Raw genomic sequence first — 15,687 nt, 5'->3', positions numbered from 1 at the left:
AGAAGCTTTAATGTGTATAAAGACAATATCATAGCAACATGAGCTCACTAGTGATAAGTTCCTCAGTGTATTGTCTGTTTGCAGGCAAGAACTGAGCACAGTAAGATACAGTTACTATGTTAACTTCTTTCAGCCCACAGCAAAATATATATATTTCAGGTAGACAGACAGACAGACACACAGATAGATAGACAGACAGATAGATAGATAGATAGATAGATAGATAGATAGATAGATAGATAGCCTATCTACTTTATATATGTTCTGATTCTGAAGTCAAACAGCAGCTTCTCTACCAACTGGTCAGCTGGAAGTCCTAAAATTTTCTAAGCACCACCAGCTATTCTGGCAGCTAGATGGAAAGCAGAATACAGCAATAAAATTTGGATCTTGCCAGTCCATGTTGGAAAGGCCATTCTCAGTCACCTCAGTCCTTTAAAAGCTCTGGTCTCCCATTACAAAGTGAATGGCAATAGTTACTTGGAGGGGAGATTTTTACTAAGCTTTACTACTTCCATGCAGTGTTCATGCAGTTGCATATCAAATGCATATCAAATACATCTTGTTCTAATCAAAAACTCATTTCAGGTTTCTCATTGCCCATTTATTTATTTCTGTGAGTTGTTTCATTCTGAACCTCTCATCAATATAGTATTAACCTTTTAAAATAAGCAGAATTAGTTTGATCCATTTCAACAGGAACGTTGCCTCAAAGGATTTGGAATGACTACAGAAATGGCTAATACTGATAAGGACTTGAAAAAGGCTACTGGAAGCCATTACTAACATGTTAAATTATCTAAAGCAGGTCTCCTCTCACACTGCCTGAGCATAGGGTACACACATACCTGCCAATAGCTAGCTGACCAGTTATTCAGAAAACAAACTTGCAGCTAATTGGGGCTGTCTAAAGCTTCTCTTCAATTCCAGCTCAACTAGAAAATACACTGGGTAATACCTACTACTTATGAATGTAAATAAAAATTCAGAAGCTTCAAGTTTTGATAAAACTGTTAACTGTGAGAACTATTGTCAATGTCACTAAGTTTGACATAAACAGTTTTTTGGCATCTAGTTTCAGGTCATAATTTAATCAGCAAGTATCAATTTGAAAATGCCAATAACACTAAATATACCTAAGAACTGGAAAACCCAAGCTGCAAAGCACTGTACTGCACGACTGCATACACTGCATGTAAAAAGAACACTAATCAAGGACAATGAAAAAGCTGAGGCTGTACCTCCATCATTTCCAGCTTGTCGGGATAGGCAAGATCGCCTGGCGCAGGCTTGTAGCCAGTGATGTCAGTCTGAATGTAAATATGTGTCCTGTAGACAAGGCGCTCTTGTACATCTTCCAACATCTGCTTGACACCAGCTGCAAATGCACCCAGTTGTTCAGCTGACAAAGGGAAGGAAAGGCACAAACTTGTCAATTACAAAACAAGCTCATAGAAACCTAAGTTTGAAATATCACATCTAGAACCACAAAAACCTGGCTTGCTGCAGATGGAGTCTGGCTATTTTTGGAACAGCAGCACGCAGACAAATTTGTGACAAACAAGGAATTACTGAACTCCATGCTGCAGTTGCTTTGGCTCCCCAGATTTTCATTAGAACATGAAAATGCAACCTTACACTGCTGTCATCAGATGCCTTGTTAGAATTAAGTGTTCTGTTTCAGACCTGGGTACATTAAGTGGAATTTTGGTGGGAACAACAAAGCAAGGTGGCTTTGGTTCTATCACAGCCAATACCCGTGGTGCGACTGTTGGGAGTTGATAAAAACAGATGAAGCAAAGCAGCTCACATCAAACATAAGAATTATTGTATCAGCCCAAATTTAAGTAGTAGGAAGACACTTCTTATGATAAGCCAAAAGATTAAGTCAGCAAGTTTTTGCTCATTCCCAACAGTGTTACAATTACAGTTCCAGGACAGTGAACAATTCTTCATGATTACTGGCACAGCTTCAGCGACAAAGAGCTACACTGGATGATACACCAGCTACCAAGTATGATCTCTGTTTATTGCCTGGTGCAATAAAGACTGTGAAAGGATTCCATTATACACTGGTCATACTAAGGAAATGAGACACCAGGTCAGCTCACTCCTATGAGACTTTGAGGTCTGCATACTTACAAAATTCCAAAATCTACACTGCTACTTAACTCTTCTGCTGAAGTTACAATTTCTAGACTGGGAAACACAATATTAAGGAGAATTGAAAAAAAAAATCAGTTTGCATTCCTTTGTTTTATCATCATTATGCAGAAAGCTCTACATGGGTGATGCATTAGCAGGGCCAAGTAAAGCAATTGACCCATTTGTAAAGGTAATTTAAATCAATCCTTGTGCATGCATATGCACTGGGTGGATGCTTGCTTGCATTTGTACGATCTAGAGAAAACAAGACTAACATCAGTACATTACTTTAACTGAAGCTAGGCACAGACCCATAAATACAGACCTTCACTATAAATGAAAAGGCATAATTAATTTTACACAAACATGTCAAAGATGAGTTTAAGATCCACTAGAATGAAAGAAGCATCTAGAGTTTCTGACTATGCAATTAAATAATTTTATCAGTTAAGAAGACACTTAAAAACAATCATCTTCCATCTATGAGTTACCATTGTTCTGTACATGATCCTCAAGCATCTCATTTTTGAGAATCCCACAGAGTTCAGAAAGCGTCTCTAAGTGAATGACATGGATGATCATTGGTCTCAGGACATCATACAATGAAAGACACAACTTCTCCAAGAGTTCACTATGAAGGAAAAATAAAACAAAGCAAAATACTTTCAGGATCCCCCAAAAGCAGAAGAAAATTTTGTCACAAACATAGATTATTTTGTGGCAAAGATTTTTGAAAGGAGGGTGAGAAAACAAGTGCCATAGAAGACTTTAGACAAGACTGTTTAAAACATAAATCCATTACTTCCTACAAAGCGGGAAAAGTTTTCCTTTTAAAAGATGCGGCATACCAACTGCTTAAAAATGGTGTTTCTGTTTTTAACTCATTTTACAATACTATTTAAAAAACCCAAATAAACAAATAAAAAACCTACACACACCAACCAGCAACTCAACCTGTCACAAAGGGAAGATGCTGCAAACTGGTTTACTTCCCTTCTGTGTAAAAAAATGCTCCTGCTGAGCTCAGAATCATAACCCCAATTTTCCCCCAAGAAAAGGCTCATCTGATTCCAAGAACTCAGCAGTGTATTAGAACCAGGAGCACACAAAGAGGGATGCAGGAGGAGAAGCTAGGTAATGTTTTCTGTAACAGCTACCAACATCTCAGAGCACACTCTCCAATCTAACTGAAGTTATGAGATCAATGCAGTGACACACCAGAAATCCCACTTCAATTTATTTTTTTCTTTCATGTTCAGAGTGATACATATCTTGGTTAAGACACCAACAAGCACTCACTCTAGACATTTTTGCCATTCTCAATGCTTCCCTTCACTAATCACAGATTAGGCACTAATACTATTGCCAGTAGCTGAAAATTCAATTCCCCAGTTAGATTTGGAAATATAAACATCAACAACACTGAAGCAATCACAGTGTGATAAAGATATTGTGTTTACTGCACTGTTTTTTTTTCTGATTCACAAAGAATGTCTGTCAATAGGACAAGGACATTTCAGTTCCTCAGCAAGGGAACAAAAATGCTCATGAAAGAATACTCGGAACATTTTGAATGCCTCTTCCTTTGCATCCTATAGCACTATAAGCAGTTTGGTAAAACAGTAACTCTCCAAGTCAAAAGCAGAAACAAAAGAGAAAGTTTCACCAGCCTCATCATTAAATACAACACCCAATCTCAGATCTCTGCTCTTGGGTAGAATTTGTGTAAACTCTTTTATCTGTACATAGACACCTGTCTGTATTATCTTCAGAGCACCTTAGCACTGCAGAAAAGAAAATGGAGCTATGTATTATGCTAAGAGAAACCTAATAAAGTAGTTACTATCTGAAACATTTTTCTTAAAATATTTTATTTAAGTGTAGGCAAAAAAAAAGGGAAGCAAGTTCTTAGGAAATGAGGTAAACTACATTCCATCAAAATTAAAAAAAAAAAAAAAAATCAGAAGTCTATTCTCATTCTTGGTGTGAATAGCACTAGTGACAAAATTTCTGGCTGAACAACATTTTACACTGATTCCAATTCGGGATGTTTACTCTCAGGATTTGAACTGGGATAGCTAAACTGATTCTTAAACAAATTTAGTTAGGTCATCTCAAATTCTGAGCATGCCCCACAAGAGGCCACAATTTCTCAGAAAAGACTGGAACTACTCTGGCACTGTGGCTTATCTCTAGCGAGGCTTTATGCAGTTTTGGTGTTCCGTTAGCTTTGAAGGATGTGGAGGGTAGTGGGCAGTCTTTTTTTCAGGTTACACACTCGTTCAACTCAAGCTGCTCTCTATTTAAGACACTCCAACTCTCAAAAACAGTGTCTCACTTATATTAATAGGAATATGCTTTAGTTAGGAACTTTATAGCAAGGGAACATGACCTACCCAAATTTCAAAACTAAATATCAATACTAAAACACATCAGAAAACTGGAGAAGGGGCATAATTTATTCAATTGTTTTACTATTACAAGTCTGTTGTAAAAAACTTTACAATACTTTTACAATACAATTACTGTGTGAAGTAACAACCTGTCCCTCTTTTAGGTCTAGGCAGAGGAGATAAGAGACACTGTTTTTGTCAGGCATCCACTACCCTGGCTTCTGTTCAGCCCAAATACAGGCAACATGCAAATATTCCTTGACAGTAAGGGCAGCTCATTAAATCCTCCAGGAAAAATAGCTGGAGTTCATCAGCCTAATTTCAGACAGAAGCAAATGAAAGCACTTGTGCAACAGGCTGTGCAAAAGAGGCTGTACAAAAACAGCTGAGACCTATAGACTTCTATAGCTATTTCCAAAGTACCTGAGTATCTTTATCTCTTTCAGACTGTCTACAAAGCATTTGCAAAGATTTTTTATGGAGAATGGGAGCTATTGGCTTTGCTTGAAGAAAAAGGAAACATAAGAACATGAAATTCTGATGCTTAAAGTGGTTAAGTTGGTTTTTTATCATGCTAGTTCTTACCAAACCACTTGAACACAGCCCTACTTGCCATATAATATAATGTGCTACATCACGACACACTGAATACAACATGCAGTAAAACAAAACCAGCATGTACCACCTACTCCAGTTTTGGTGTTGGTTTTGTGAAGAACTCATTGTAAAGCTGGTGTTCGTCCTGGCATACATGGACCATAAAGGCACAACCACTTCGTACCTGCATTCACAGAAATACAAATACTTGGTTTTTAAATTCTTTTCCTTGCATCAGTATCACAAGTGATATTACAGGTATTACTACTATACATTACGTGTGGTGTTGTGATTATTACTGCTATGATCAAACTGAAGCTTTGTAAAATGCAAAATTAATGAGATGAACTCTTAAGACCATGGACTGAAAAGATGTTACTAGCCAAATAAAAGCTCATTGTACAACTTCTGTCCCTCTTTTGTTTCTGAAATTTAAGTAACCACATTTTATGCTTCTTTTTTATCCATCCCCCTTTGTGAGGTTTGTAACAGGGTGGAGTTTTTACAGAAACAAAACATGTATGGCTTGAAAATATTAATAGAATGTTAATGATTCAAACCCACAGACAACAGTAACAATTCTGCATGTAAATGACTGAATTAAGTAAGTTCATTTTACCTAGGGGGGAGGGGATTAAAACATAACAAAACCCACACAACACATGACTACTTTACCTACCAGAGCACAATGATCTCTGTTATTCTGACTGGTTAATTCTGTAACCGTGCTAGCGATACTTGGACCAAGCAAAAGCTCCCGCTGGTCGAGGTAACATTGATGGATTTCATTGAGAACTTGCTGATACCTAGCCAAGAAATTAGAACAGTAACTGCATCTGAAGATCATTTTCTGGCACACATAAGATGCGTTTAACACCCTCTTTAGTTCTACGTCATTTCAATTTTTAAAACTTTCTTTTAAACAAATAATGTGTTTAACAGTACTTAAACAAAAGTAAATATTTTCAAAATTTAAAACTGTTGAAGATAAATTATGTAGACATACTCACTCTGGCATTTTTTCAGATCTTTGCTCTACTTGTTCAATAAGAGTCTAGTCAAAAATAAAGAGAAAAAAGTATTATCAGTAAATTACTTTTCTGTAATAATTGGAAAATAATTTTAGTTTTTTCCACTGATACAAAATGCAATCTTTAGACATTCACACTTGCACAATATGCAATCCTTGCATTCACACTAATAAATTCAAGCCTCATTTTCATAACTTCCTTTTTAAAAGTTAGTTACCAGCCTACTTACTCTGACTTTGGGAGCAGCTGCTCTGAATTTCACATAAAACAGCGTGAAGGCATTGTCAGAATTTGGCACAGCTGAAGGATCCTGAAAGAAGAGATGAGTAATTGGTAAAAAGCAAAATACTATATTTGGCTTCCAGTATATAATGGCTGAGATAATTAGGCTCTAAAAGAGGCTATTGGTTCTTTATGCTTATGCTTCCAGTGGAACAGCTCTTTGCCACTTCCCACCAAGAAAGGCGTGCTGGTTTCAGAATTCTAAAGTCAGATGGAAGAACAAAACCCAACCCAAAAGTTTCATCCAACAGCCCATACAGAAAAAGGAACGTTTTCAGTAATTATGATATTCCCCATTAGAGACAACAATTTTATCTGGACCTGCCAGAGTAGTACTGATTGTTAGTCCTTAATGTGTAGTACTAAAATAGAACAGATTTCTCTTTTATCTGCCAGTCCCCAGGGAAGAGAAGCTAAGTTTCAGCTCGTATTCAAGCTCCAACCAGAATATCATGTCTTGAGGCAGCTCCCCAGCCCAGCTGGGCAGACAGCTTCAAATTCTAGCACTAACAAAGCAAAGCAGAGCCCAAATTTACACACCAAGCTTTCTTCCCCTTATCACTACTGATGAGAGAGAAGAGATAGCCTTCTTTAGAAACATGATGGGAACAGGAAAACTCCACCATACCCCACCTCCTACTTTCATCCCTGCAAGCAACCTGATCATCCTTCTACAAACAGAGATCAAAACCTCCACTCACAGGTGTGTATCATCAAAGAACATCCAGATCTCTGTCCCTTTCCAGTTCTGACAGTCTTGTTCTGTTGCAATAGGAAAACTCAACACTTGATCACAACTAAAAAACACTGGTCCAGTACTGCACTTCTAGCAGAAGGAGCCATTCGATGTTTCAAAGTACACAAAATATCCACAAAATGCCCATGTAGATGGGAAGGAAAAGGTCATCTAACTCCTAAAAGATGTATCCTTCCTGACTTAAAACTCCTAAGCAGTAATTCAAATCCAGAAATTAGGTTACACACTTCTTTCTATAGACATGTTTATTATCATAGATGTTCAATTTTGTTTAAATTCAGCTCAGTCAGGGCAATCCACGGGCATCAAACCAAGCTATGATACCTTTTTTTTAAAATAAAACCTGGTTTTGTACCAAACACGAAGAATGTTCAATGCCACTTAACCAAGACCTTCACTCCAGGAGTACCCTTTCACAAGTTTCCATGAACACTGCCTAAAATTCCCTTCTTTTAGGTGTGCCAGTTCCCAATTCTAGCACCTTTCAGTTTCACTGGTTATCCCTCAGGACACCAAGTTTGCCTGTAATAGAACTGAGCACAAGGTATACAGCAATTACTTGGAGAAAGAATCTAAGTGCAGAGAAAGAGACATTCCCTTCTCCCTTCTGCTGTGCCAAAATATTGCAGTATGAGACTATCAACATTTTAATGAGATCAAAAAACCTCCCTGCTTACATTTATGCCTAAATCTCACTGGAGCGAGTGGGAGTAAACACCTAACTCTTCCCTGGGACACTCCAGCATTGCTGTCAACATTTTAAAATCAAACAAAAAATAGTAGCAAAACTATTAGGAACCTGGCACAGTTGTTATCTACAGTTGTTAGCTACATAAACCACTGCAGAATAAACGAAATATTTAGATGACCAAGAGCACTCAAGAATACTTCCTGGAATGTAATACTGAAATGGTGACGGCATGAACTCAGAGCTGCACTTTACAATTACCATCCTATAACATCCAGCTCCTGTATACTTTTTTCAAGTATTACCTGTTGAGGTGACTGAGCCAGCGATTGTGATGGCTGAGGAGCCAAGGAGCCCCGAAATAGGAGAGGCCTGCAGGTGGACCAATTCCGAGGTTTTAGAACACCCCCTAAAATCATGGTGTGAAAGGAAAAGCCTCTCCCGTGAGACTTTGTGGTGCTATGCAGACTTGGCCCATCTGAATGGCTTGTTACCCTGCGCACCCTCAGGCCTTCCCCATTGGCTCCCTTTTCCTAGTCCCGCCTTTGTACCGCCCCCGTGCCCTCAGATCACTGGTCCCTGATGCTTGCCCTGCTTCGGTACAAAAACCCTGGGACTGCTTAGTCCCCCTCTCTTTCGTCTCTGGTCTCCCTTGACAGCAGGATGCAATAAGCAAATGCCATGCGAGAGAGCCCTCCTGACTCTTTGCCTCTGGTATCCAGCCTGTGTGTGTGAGAGTCCATGCCTTACAGCCACGCGGGTGAAAGGAGTAAGCCTGCTGGAGTGCTGTACCGCACCCACCGCAATGATTCCTTGCCAGGGACGTTCCAGGGAAACGCAGCTACCCTTCTTGAACCCCACGCCTTGCGTTAAATACCTGCAATCTCCCTCTGTCTCCAAAGCAATCCATCTCCAAAACAAAACATCACAGTACCTCCACCTCTTTTGTGTGTACCCTCCCCATTTGGCAACAGACCAACAGCCAATTCAGAGCTCCAGTGCACACACTGGTTCAGGAAAGCAAACTGTCTGGCCATCTGGTGTCTCTAACACAGTCCTTCAACCATCCCTGGCCTTCACTAGCTTACTGCTCACCTACTTCAATTCGCTGACTTCACCTTCTTCAATTTCCATGATTTTTAAATTATTACTACTTTAAAATCTTTTGGATCACTAGGTCTCTGTCATGTTTGGCTGAGAATTGGACAACCTACACAAACACCATAGCACTGACCTATTTTCACAAAAAACTGCTGACACATCCCACCCTCAAAAAATAAAAAGGGAACTGTTTGATGTTACAACAGACATTTCAGAACAGCTCCACTTCCCACTTACTGATTCACCTTACCCTTTTCATTAACTGGCTTGTGAGGTTCTGTAGTGTATTCACAGTGTATGTCTTGATAAGGTGCATAGCTTTAGAAAGGCATTGTTTAAACTTAGTCAAATATACAGGATAGTCTTTAAAATTTGGCTGAAAGAAAGAAAGAAAAAAATCCATTTTAAATAGAAACAGTCAAAAATTTATCAAAACTTAAAATACTCATATAACTAGCTAGCTTGTACAAACTAAAAGCTGTATTTTATAAAAATTAAGCAGAATAGTAAGTATATTCAATAAAAAATTCCTAAGTTTATAAAGTACCATCCTTAACTTCTTCCTGTATTTGGCAGAGAAAACTTTTTATAGAAAAAAAACCATTAACAAGGTATGAACACATGAAGGCGATTTAACTAAAATTAATACAGAATTACTTACATGTGATGAAATATATGCAATGCAATCATCAAGCTTAGCCAGCATGGGAATGAATCCTTCACTGTTCACGGACAGCGTAGGGGAATTCAATTTCTTTGGAAAACAAGACAAGGCATCATTGTAAGGAACCTAAGCACATTACTGCTGGTGAGTACGTTCAAAAGACCAGTACACTTTCATTTTCTAAGACTATTAACAACGAAATCATACTTACAGTGTTGATGTTTTCCAGCTCATTAAAGTAAGAAAGTTTCTGCTGGATGTTTTCAGCCAGGTCAACAAGTTCTGACTATTAAAGAAACAATAAATAAAATAAAATCATCAACCTAGCAAGTAGCTTAAATATATATATACATCTATATATACATATATATATATGCGTGTTTATAAAATTATTAAGCCTCCCTTTCAGCTCTCAGCACACACCATTGTCAAGCAGCTCCAAGTAACTTGCAACTAATTAAGTTCAACAAAAGATGCAGAATACAGCAGTGTTTGCTCTCCCTTACCAGAAACTGACACAATACTTTCAGTAGTATTTAAGATAATATATTCTACAGGTTTATTCTACAGGTTTGTCAGTATCCCACAGACAATGCTGCATATGTACGGCAGTGCTGCCATCAGTATTACGGAGAATTGTAGAAATCCTGTATTTCAGAATTGGAGTCTTAAAAAGTTCTCCCTTATCCAGTCTGACTAAAAAAAAATGTTCATTGTATCACTGTTGCAGCAGTTCATGAGGAAAAAGAAAATTATCTGGGAAATAAGCTTGCAACTTTAAAGATCTTGCAGTAACCAGGTCAAAAAACTTCTTCTGCAAGTGACATGAATTATTAATTCCAAAACAGTTTGCACTTGTCAGGCATCAGTTACAAAAGCTGCCCTCAGCTAGCTTTCCTCATTAAAGCATATACTGAGACATACTGAACATTTTAATCCAGAGCCTGACACTCCAGTTGCAGGTGAAACACACCCAAAAAAATTAGGTCCACAGCAAATGGAGGGATTGTTACCACAGCTCACATTTTCCCAGCCCAAGAAAAATAAACCTGCATTTAAGATGTCTTAGCAGTTCCCAGTAATTCTCCTGTCAAAGATTACCTGCTCTTTCAAAAGCTGTTCACAGGCCTCATGCAGCGTTCCTGTCTTTGTGGACACAAAAAGATACTGTTTTTGCAGTGACTCCAGGTGCTGAAGGGCACTATTCACATCATTCAAGATAGCATCACACTGCTCCTGAAAGCCAGACAAGTAATCCCTCATCTGTCTAGAAAAAGAGAATCAACAGATAACAGAAGTAAAATTTCCCTTTCTGTATTTGCAAATCCAGCTGCCTGCAGGGACACTGCCACCACTTTTCTCTCTCTAGGAATAAGAGATCCCTTGCATCAAGCAAGAGTGCACAATAAGCAGATGTTTCATCATCTGAGAAATAACAGAGCTGAAGGTCTGGAATAGCCACTCCATTTCCCTGACATTCCTTATAGCAAGCCTGCCTAGAAAGCAGCAGCTTGCACCACAGCTGGCCTGGAGCATGTGAATACTGGCTAAATGGGCAAACATAGAGACTACTGCAAGCAGCCAAATTCTACCTGCCTTGTTCCCAACAGGGTCTCTTCTATACAATTTTCAGTTTCCTTTTAGAAATTACTTTTTCTCTCCTAAAGTAGCTGAAATTATCTAGAGGATTCAAAACTTACTGTGAGGATTGAAAGAGGCTTAGATGAAATACATCCTGTGTCTAGTGTCACCAAATTTGTCTAAGGCTCAATGCAGACAAAAACTCTAAATGATAACTAAATGTTATGTCAAGCATTCGGCTTATCTAAAGCATCACCAAAAATTAACTACTCTTGGATGTCAGCTCAAACTTCTGAGTTCTACTTTACCACTTATGAAGCTGCAAGTGAAACAATTCCCTGTATCCATGTGCAACAGGCAAAGAACTTACTTATTTTCCTCCTGCACCTTTGGCCTCCTGCAGACAGTTGCACATTGCCCATCCTACAAACCACTGTGCATCCATGGCACACTTGAGCACCTGTGTGCACCTTTATGAACATGTCAACTGACAAAGTGCAAACCTGCTACTATATTTAGGTTGTTCATGGTCATATCACAGGATCAGTACATGCCTCACCCTCTGCTTTTAGAAGTCACGTCTTCAAATGTCAGAGCAAAAGAGGAAGAAACAGCCCAAAGAAAAGCAGAGGAAAAACAGAAGAGGGAATACAGCACCATCTCTTTGTGGCCAAGGGCAAGTTTGTGAAGTCTCAAAATACAAGCCAGTTTCCATAAAAGTCACCAGCAGATCTAGCTAAGCCATTCAGCTGTATTTCAGACTTCCAAGGAGTAACTGTCAAAGTCAGTGGGAAGGGTTCTTCTGAGCCCAATGGGAAAGTCAGTTAGACAAAAAGTAGATGAGAATGGCAAGACTCAAAACTGGAGTTGAGCAAAGTGTCAAGGAATGCAGGGAATGCAGATACAGAATCACAACCACAGTCACTGGCGAGCCAAAGGGTGAGAACAGAAATGACCACCAGCCACATCTGCTTACACAGTCTCGCCCACAGAGGATGCCATTCCAACAGCAGCAGCAATTGAAAAAGCATAGGAAAGCTCTTAGATGGCCTTTGTCTACAGCCCTGTCTACAAGCCAAAACTAATTTCCATCTGTCTAAATATACTGCGCAGTTCAGAAGGAAATCTGCATCCCCTTTAACTACTCTGCCACCTGGGCAATGGCCTTCAATGTGGGAGTGAGGCACATGGCCTTGGAAAGCTTCAGCAGCTCCAACGCATTCCCCCATTCCCCACCAGCTAAATGTCAACACGTGCTAACATTAATTGACAAGATGAAGTCCTTCAAGGGTGGAACTGCTTATGGTGAAAGGAACTGAGGAAGAACACGTACCTATACTTGGCACCTTCATCTTGATCCATCTGTGTTTGCACCTGAGCAAACCAGGAGAAGAACTAGAAGAGATTTTATGGTGAACAATATAGATATCACATGCAATCAATTAAAAAAAAAATCAAATCTATGATCTATGAAATGAAGATGAGCTTTTGTTAAAAACAGAGCTGTTTCAGAATTCAATTATTAATCTGGGAGATAAATTCCTCACTGAATTATTCCAACTGAAATATTCCATTATATTCCTTCACTACATTAAAGTGGGAAAGACTGAATTTCCTGGCTTTATTTGCACAAGAACAAGGGTATCACATTAGAAAGTGGGGGGTCTTCCACTTTAAGAGGAACAGCGCTTTACTGAACACATATTCTCATGTTAGACTCCACTCCAAATGGAAAAAGTACCTGTCACTTAAGAGCTAAGACTTCAGTGACGTTTTCCCCCCAAGTTCCCCATTATCCATCTTGAAAATGGCCCAAAAGATTTTGCAGACCCACCAGAAGCTAAGCAAGACACACAGAAACTAATCTCTGAAGATTACTGCATCTTGGAGGTTATTCAGCATCACTTACCTGCTGTGCTGTTTCAATTCTTTCATCCTCCATCCCTAGTGCTGCAAATCCCTTCAAAAGGACATCCTCTGTGGATTCTGGCACTGCAGCTGTCAGCAGAACAGGCAGTGACTGGGACGTCAGGCTGCACAAGTCCTCAATGGGAAGCTGCTCACAAAACACCACAAACTTTGGTCAGATAACTCACTGAGAATTAGTATGTGCAGCTCACCTATAAAGCAATCCAAAGCAATATGATGAGAAAATTACAGGCATCTACGTTTGAAGAAATAAATGCAATGGACATTTTATCAATCAATATAATAAGCACAGAATCATTAAGTTTAGAAAAAAACCTCTGAGATCACCGAGTTGCACCATTACATCAACAACTACAACATCTATACATTTAGAAACATCACACAGGAACTGCCAAATTTTTTTTGCCAGATATTCAAGGAAAATTCAAGACTGCTGCCATAATTTATTTGGAAGACAAGGAATAGCTCTGCTCAACAGGAATTATTTTTTAGCCACAATTACTTTCTTTAAGCGAGAAAAACATGGAAAAAACTAACTTGAGATAAATTTTATTTAAGTATGACTTGAGACTATTAACTAGCCTATATGGAAGAAATTAATTCAAGAAAAAAAATACTGTTATATACGCTTAACTAATATAATACCCTCTTTAATTACATTATAATGGATTGTATGTTTTGTGGGAACATCAGTAGGGTAAAAACAGAAAACACTGCTTCTACAAATTTGTATCTCTCTAGAAAACAATGTGTTTAGTAAAATATTCCCTGCCTGGTAATACTAGTCCAGCAAAGAAAGAACCATCAGGAGTTCAACTATTTGAGAAAAATTGCCCCATGTTGTCCAACTTCCACACACCTCTCCACCCTGCCCCCCAAAAACAGGGCTGACCCTTGCAGGGGAGCCAGGGTTTCTCTCATGTCTAACACAGAGGGAAAGGTGAGTCCATCAGAGCCTACTGCTTCAGGACAGCTGAGACATCACTGTCCCAATTCTCTGAAGAACTCAGTGTCTGGCTTTGCTGTTGTCCTCTGGCAAATACAATACCTGCCTTGTTGCAAAGCTGGTTTAGATCCTTAAGAACATCCTCTGATAGCAGGACATCCTTCTACAATCACTTTGGATGCCTGCCAATATTTACTTTTTGCATACTGCTTACACAAAAAAAAAGAAAGCAGGTAGGATTAAATGAGACAGGTGCATGTGAGGAAGGAATTGCTTTACACTCTCCCTTTTGCAGTTCTGAGCTTTCAGACACTTGCTGAGAGCCAACTTTGTTGATTTTATGGCACTGTATCTTTAACTACAATCCTGTTTAAATACAAATCCTCTCCTGAAGAGTGCAGTTAGGAATGCAAACATTCTGTTCCACCTCCCTTTGTAGACAAGGGAGGACTCATAAATAATCACCCTCTCAGAGTGTGGAATTTTATACAGTGGGAATACTGTATACTTATATCACGTCCTCTATGATGCTGACAAATTATTAAGCTTTTTACCATTATTCCTGGCTCTCTTCAGTTCATTCGAGTCTGCAAATCGTACCAGGAAATAACATTGGCGCCAGCAGCCATGCATCGGTAAGGATCAGCTTAGGAAGACCGAAAGAATGAACTCCACGACTAAAGCTCCCAACTTTACGAGGACAAATGCTGGTGGACTGAGGGAAGCAGCGAGGGCAGGAAGAGAAAGCCCGTGAATTCCCAGGGGAAAGCTCCCACCGCTGCCTACAAACCCCTGCAAGCCGGGGGGGCGGGCGGCACGAGGCTCCTCGGGAAGGCTGCCGGAAGAGTGAGCCCTCCCGAGGGAGGTGCAGAGGCTGGGGGCGCGGCTGTGGGCGCGACCTAGAACGCAAAACGCTACTGAGCCCCCTAAAGCCCGGGAGCAGCCGCGGCCCCGCAGGCCCAACCGGTCTGGGCCGTCACCCCCGACAGCCTGGCGACGTGGCACCGCGGCCACTCCCGCCCTCGCTCCCGCCCTCCGCCCCTCCGGGCCAGGCAGCGCCGCCGCCTCACCTCGGGAGGCACCGGCAGGTTCTCGGCCGCCGCCTTCAGCTCCAGCACCGAGTCGGTCTGGCGGTCGCTGAGCGGCGCGGTGGGCTGCGGGCGGCGGTCCCAGAGACTGAGGCGGTCCCGCACGTCCCTGCCCGCGGGCGGCGGCTCCGCGGGCGGCGGCTCCAGCATGGTGCCGGCGGCGGGACGGGCGGCCGGGACGGGACGGGCCGGGACGGGAGCGGCGCCGGGAGCGCGGCGGAACGCTGGGAGCGGGGCGGCGCTTCCGGGGGAGGCTCGGAGCGCGCCGCGCCGCGTCGCGTGGCAGCGGCGTCACTGGCACGGGGGAGAGAAATGCGTCACGAGGGGCGGCCGGCCGGGATGGCGCCCCCTGGTGCCTGGGAGGAGTGCAGGCGGCTGCAGCACCCCCGCGTCCCCAGGGGGTTCACAGGATCACAGACTCGCTTGGAAAGGACCTCGGATCATCGAGTCCAACCTGTGACCCAACACCACCATGTCAGCTAGAC

General features: G+C 40.9%; 1 protein-coding gene across 2 annotated transcripts in view; it reads right to left on the bottom strand.

Moving 5' to 3' along the window:
- COG3 (component of oligomeric golgi complex 3) overlaps positions 1–15,354 on the bottom strand; it is a 31,304-nt gene extending 15,950 nt beyond the window's left edge. The window contains exons 1-13 of one of the 2 annotated variants that reach the window (XM_069010327.1): positions 15,185–15,354; positions 13,149–13,295; positions 12,573–12,634; positions 10,760–10,925; positions 9,870–9,944; positions 9,656–9,748; positions 9,245–9,370; positions 6,396–6,476; positions 6,146–6,189; positions 5,815–5,941; positions 5,228–5,319; positions 2,637–2,776; positions 1,242–1,402 (exon numbers count right to left, since the gene is read on the bottom strand). In XM_069010327.1, coding sequence (XP_068866428.1) covers positions 1,242–1,402; positions 2,637–2,776; positions 5,228–5,319; positions 5,815–5,941; positions 6,146–6,189; positions 6,396–6,476; positions 9,245–9,370; positions 9,656–9,748; positions 9,870–9,944; positions 10,760–10,925; positions 12,573–12,634; positions 13,149–13,295; positions 15,185–15,352 — 1,482 coding nt within the window. In that variant the 5' untranslated portion in view covers positions 15,353–15,354. Of the gene's footprint in view, positions 1–1,241; positions 1,403–2,636; positions 2,777–5,227; positions 5,320–5,814; positions 5,942–6,145; positions 6,190–6,395; positions 6,477–9,244; positions 9,371–9,655; positions 9,749–9,869; positions 9,945–10,759; positions 10,926–12,572; positions 12,635–13,148; positions 13,296–14,668; positions 14,980–15,184 lie in introns of those variants that run through there. The other variant, XM_069010317.1, reaches the window with a different exon arrangement.
- Positions 15,355–15,687: the final 333 nt, after the last annotated feature.

The sequence above is a fragment of the Aphelocoma coerulescens genome, chromosome 1, assembly GCF_041296385.1.
Source record: "Aphelocoma coerulescens isolate FSJ_1873_10779 chromosome 1, UR_Acoe_1.0, whole genome shotgun sequence".
NCBI lineage: Eukaryota > Metazoa > Chordata > Aves > Passeriformes > Corvidae > Aphelocoma > Aphelocoma coerulescens.
This window is presented reverse-complemented; position numbering and strand designations above follow the sequence as displayed.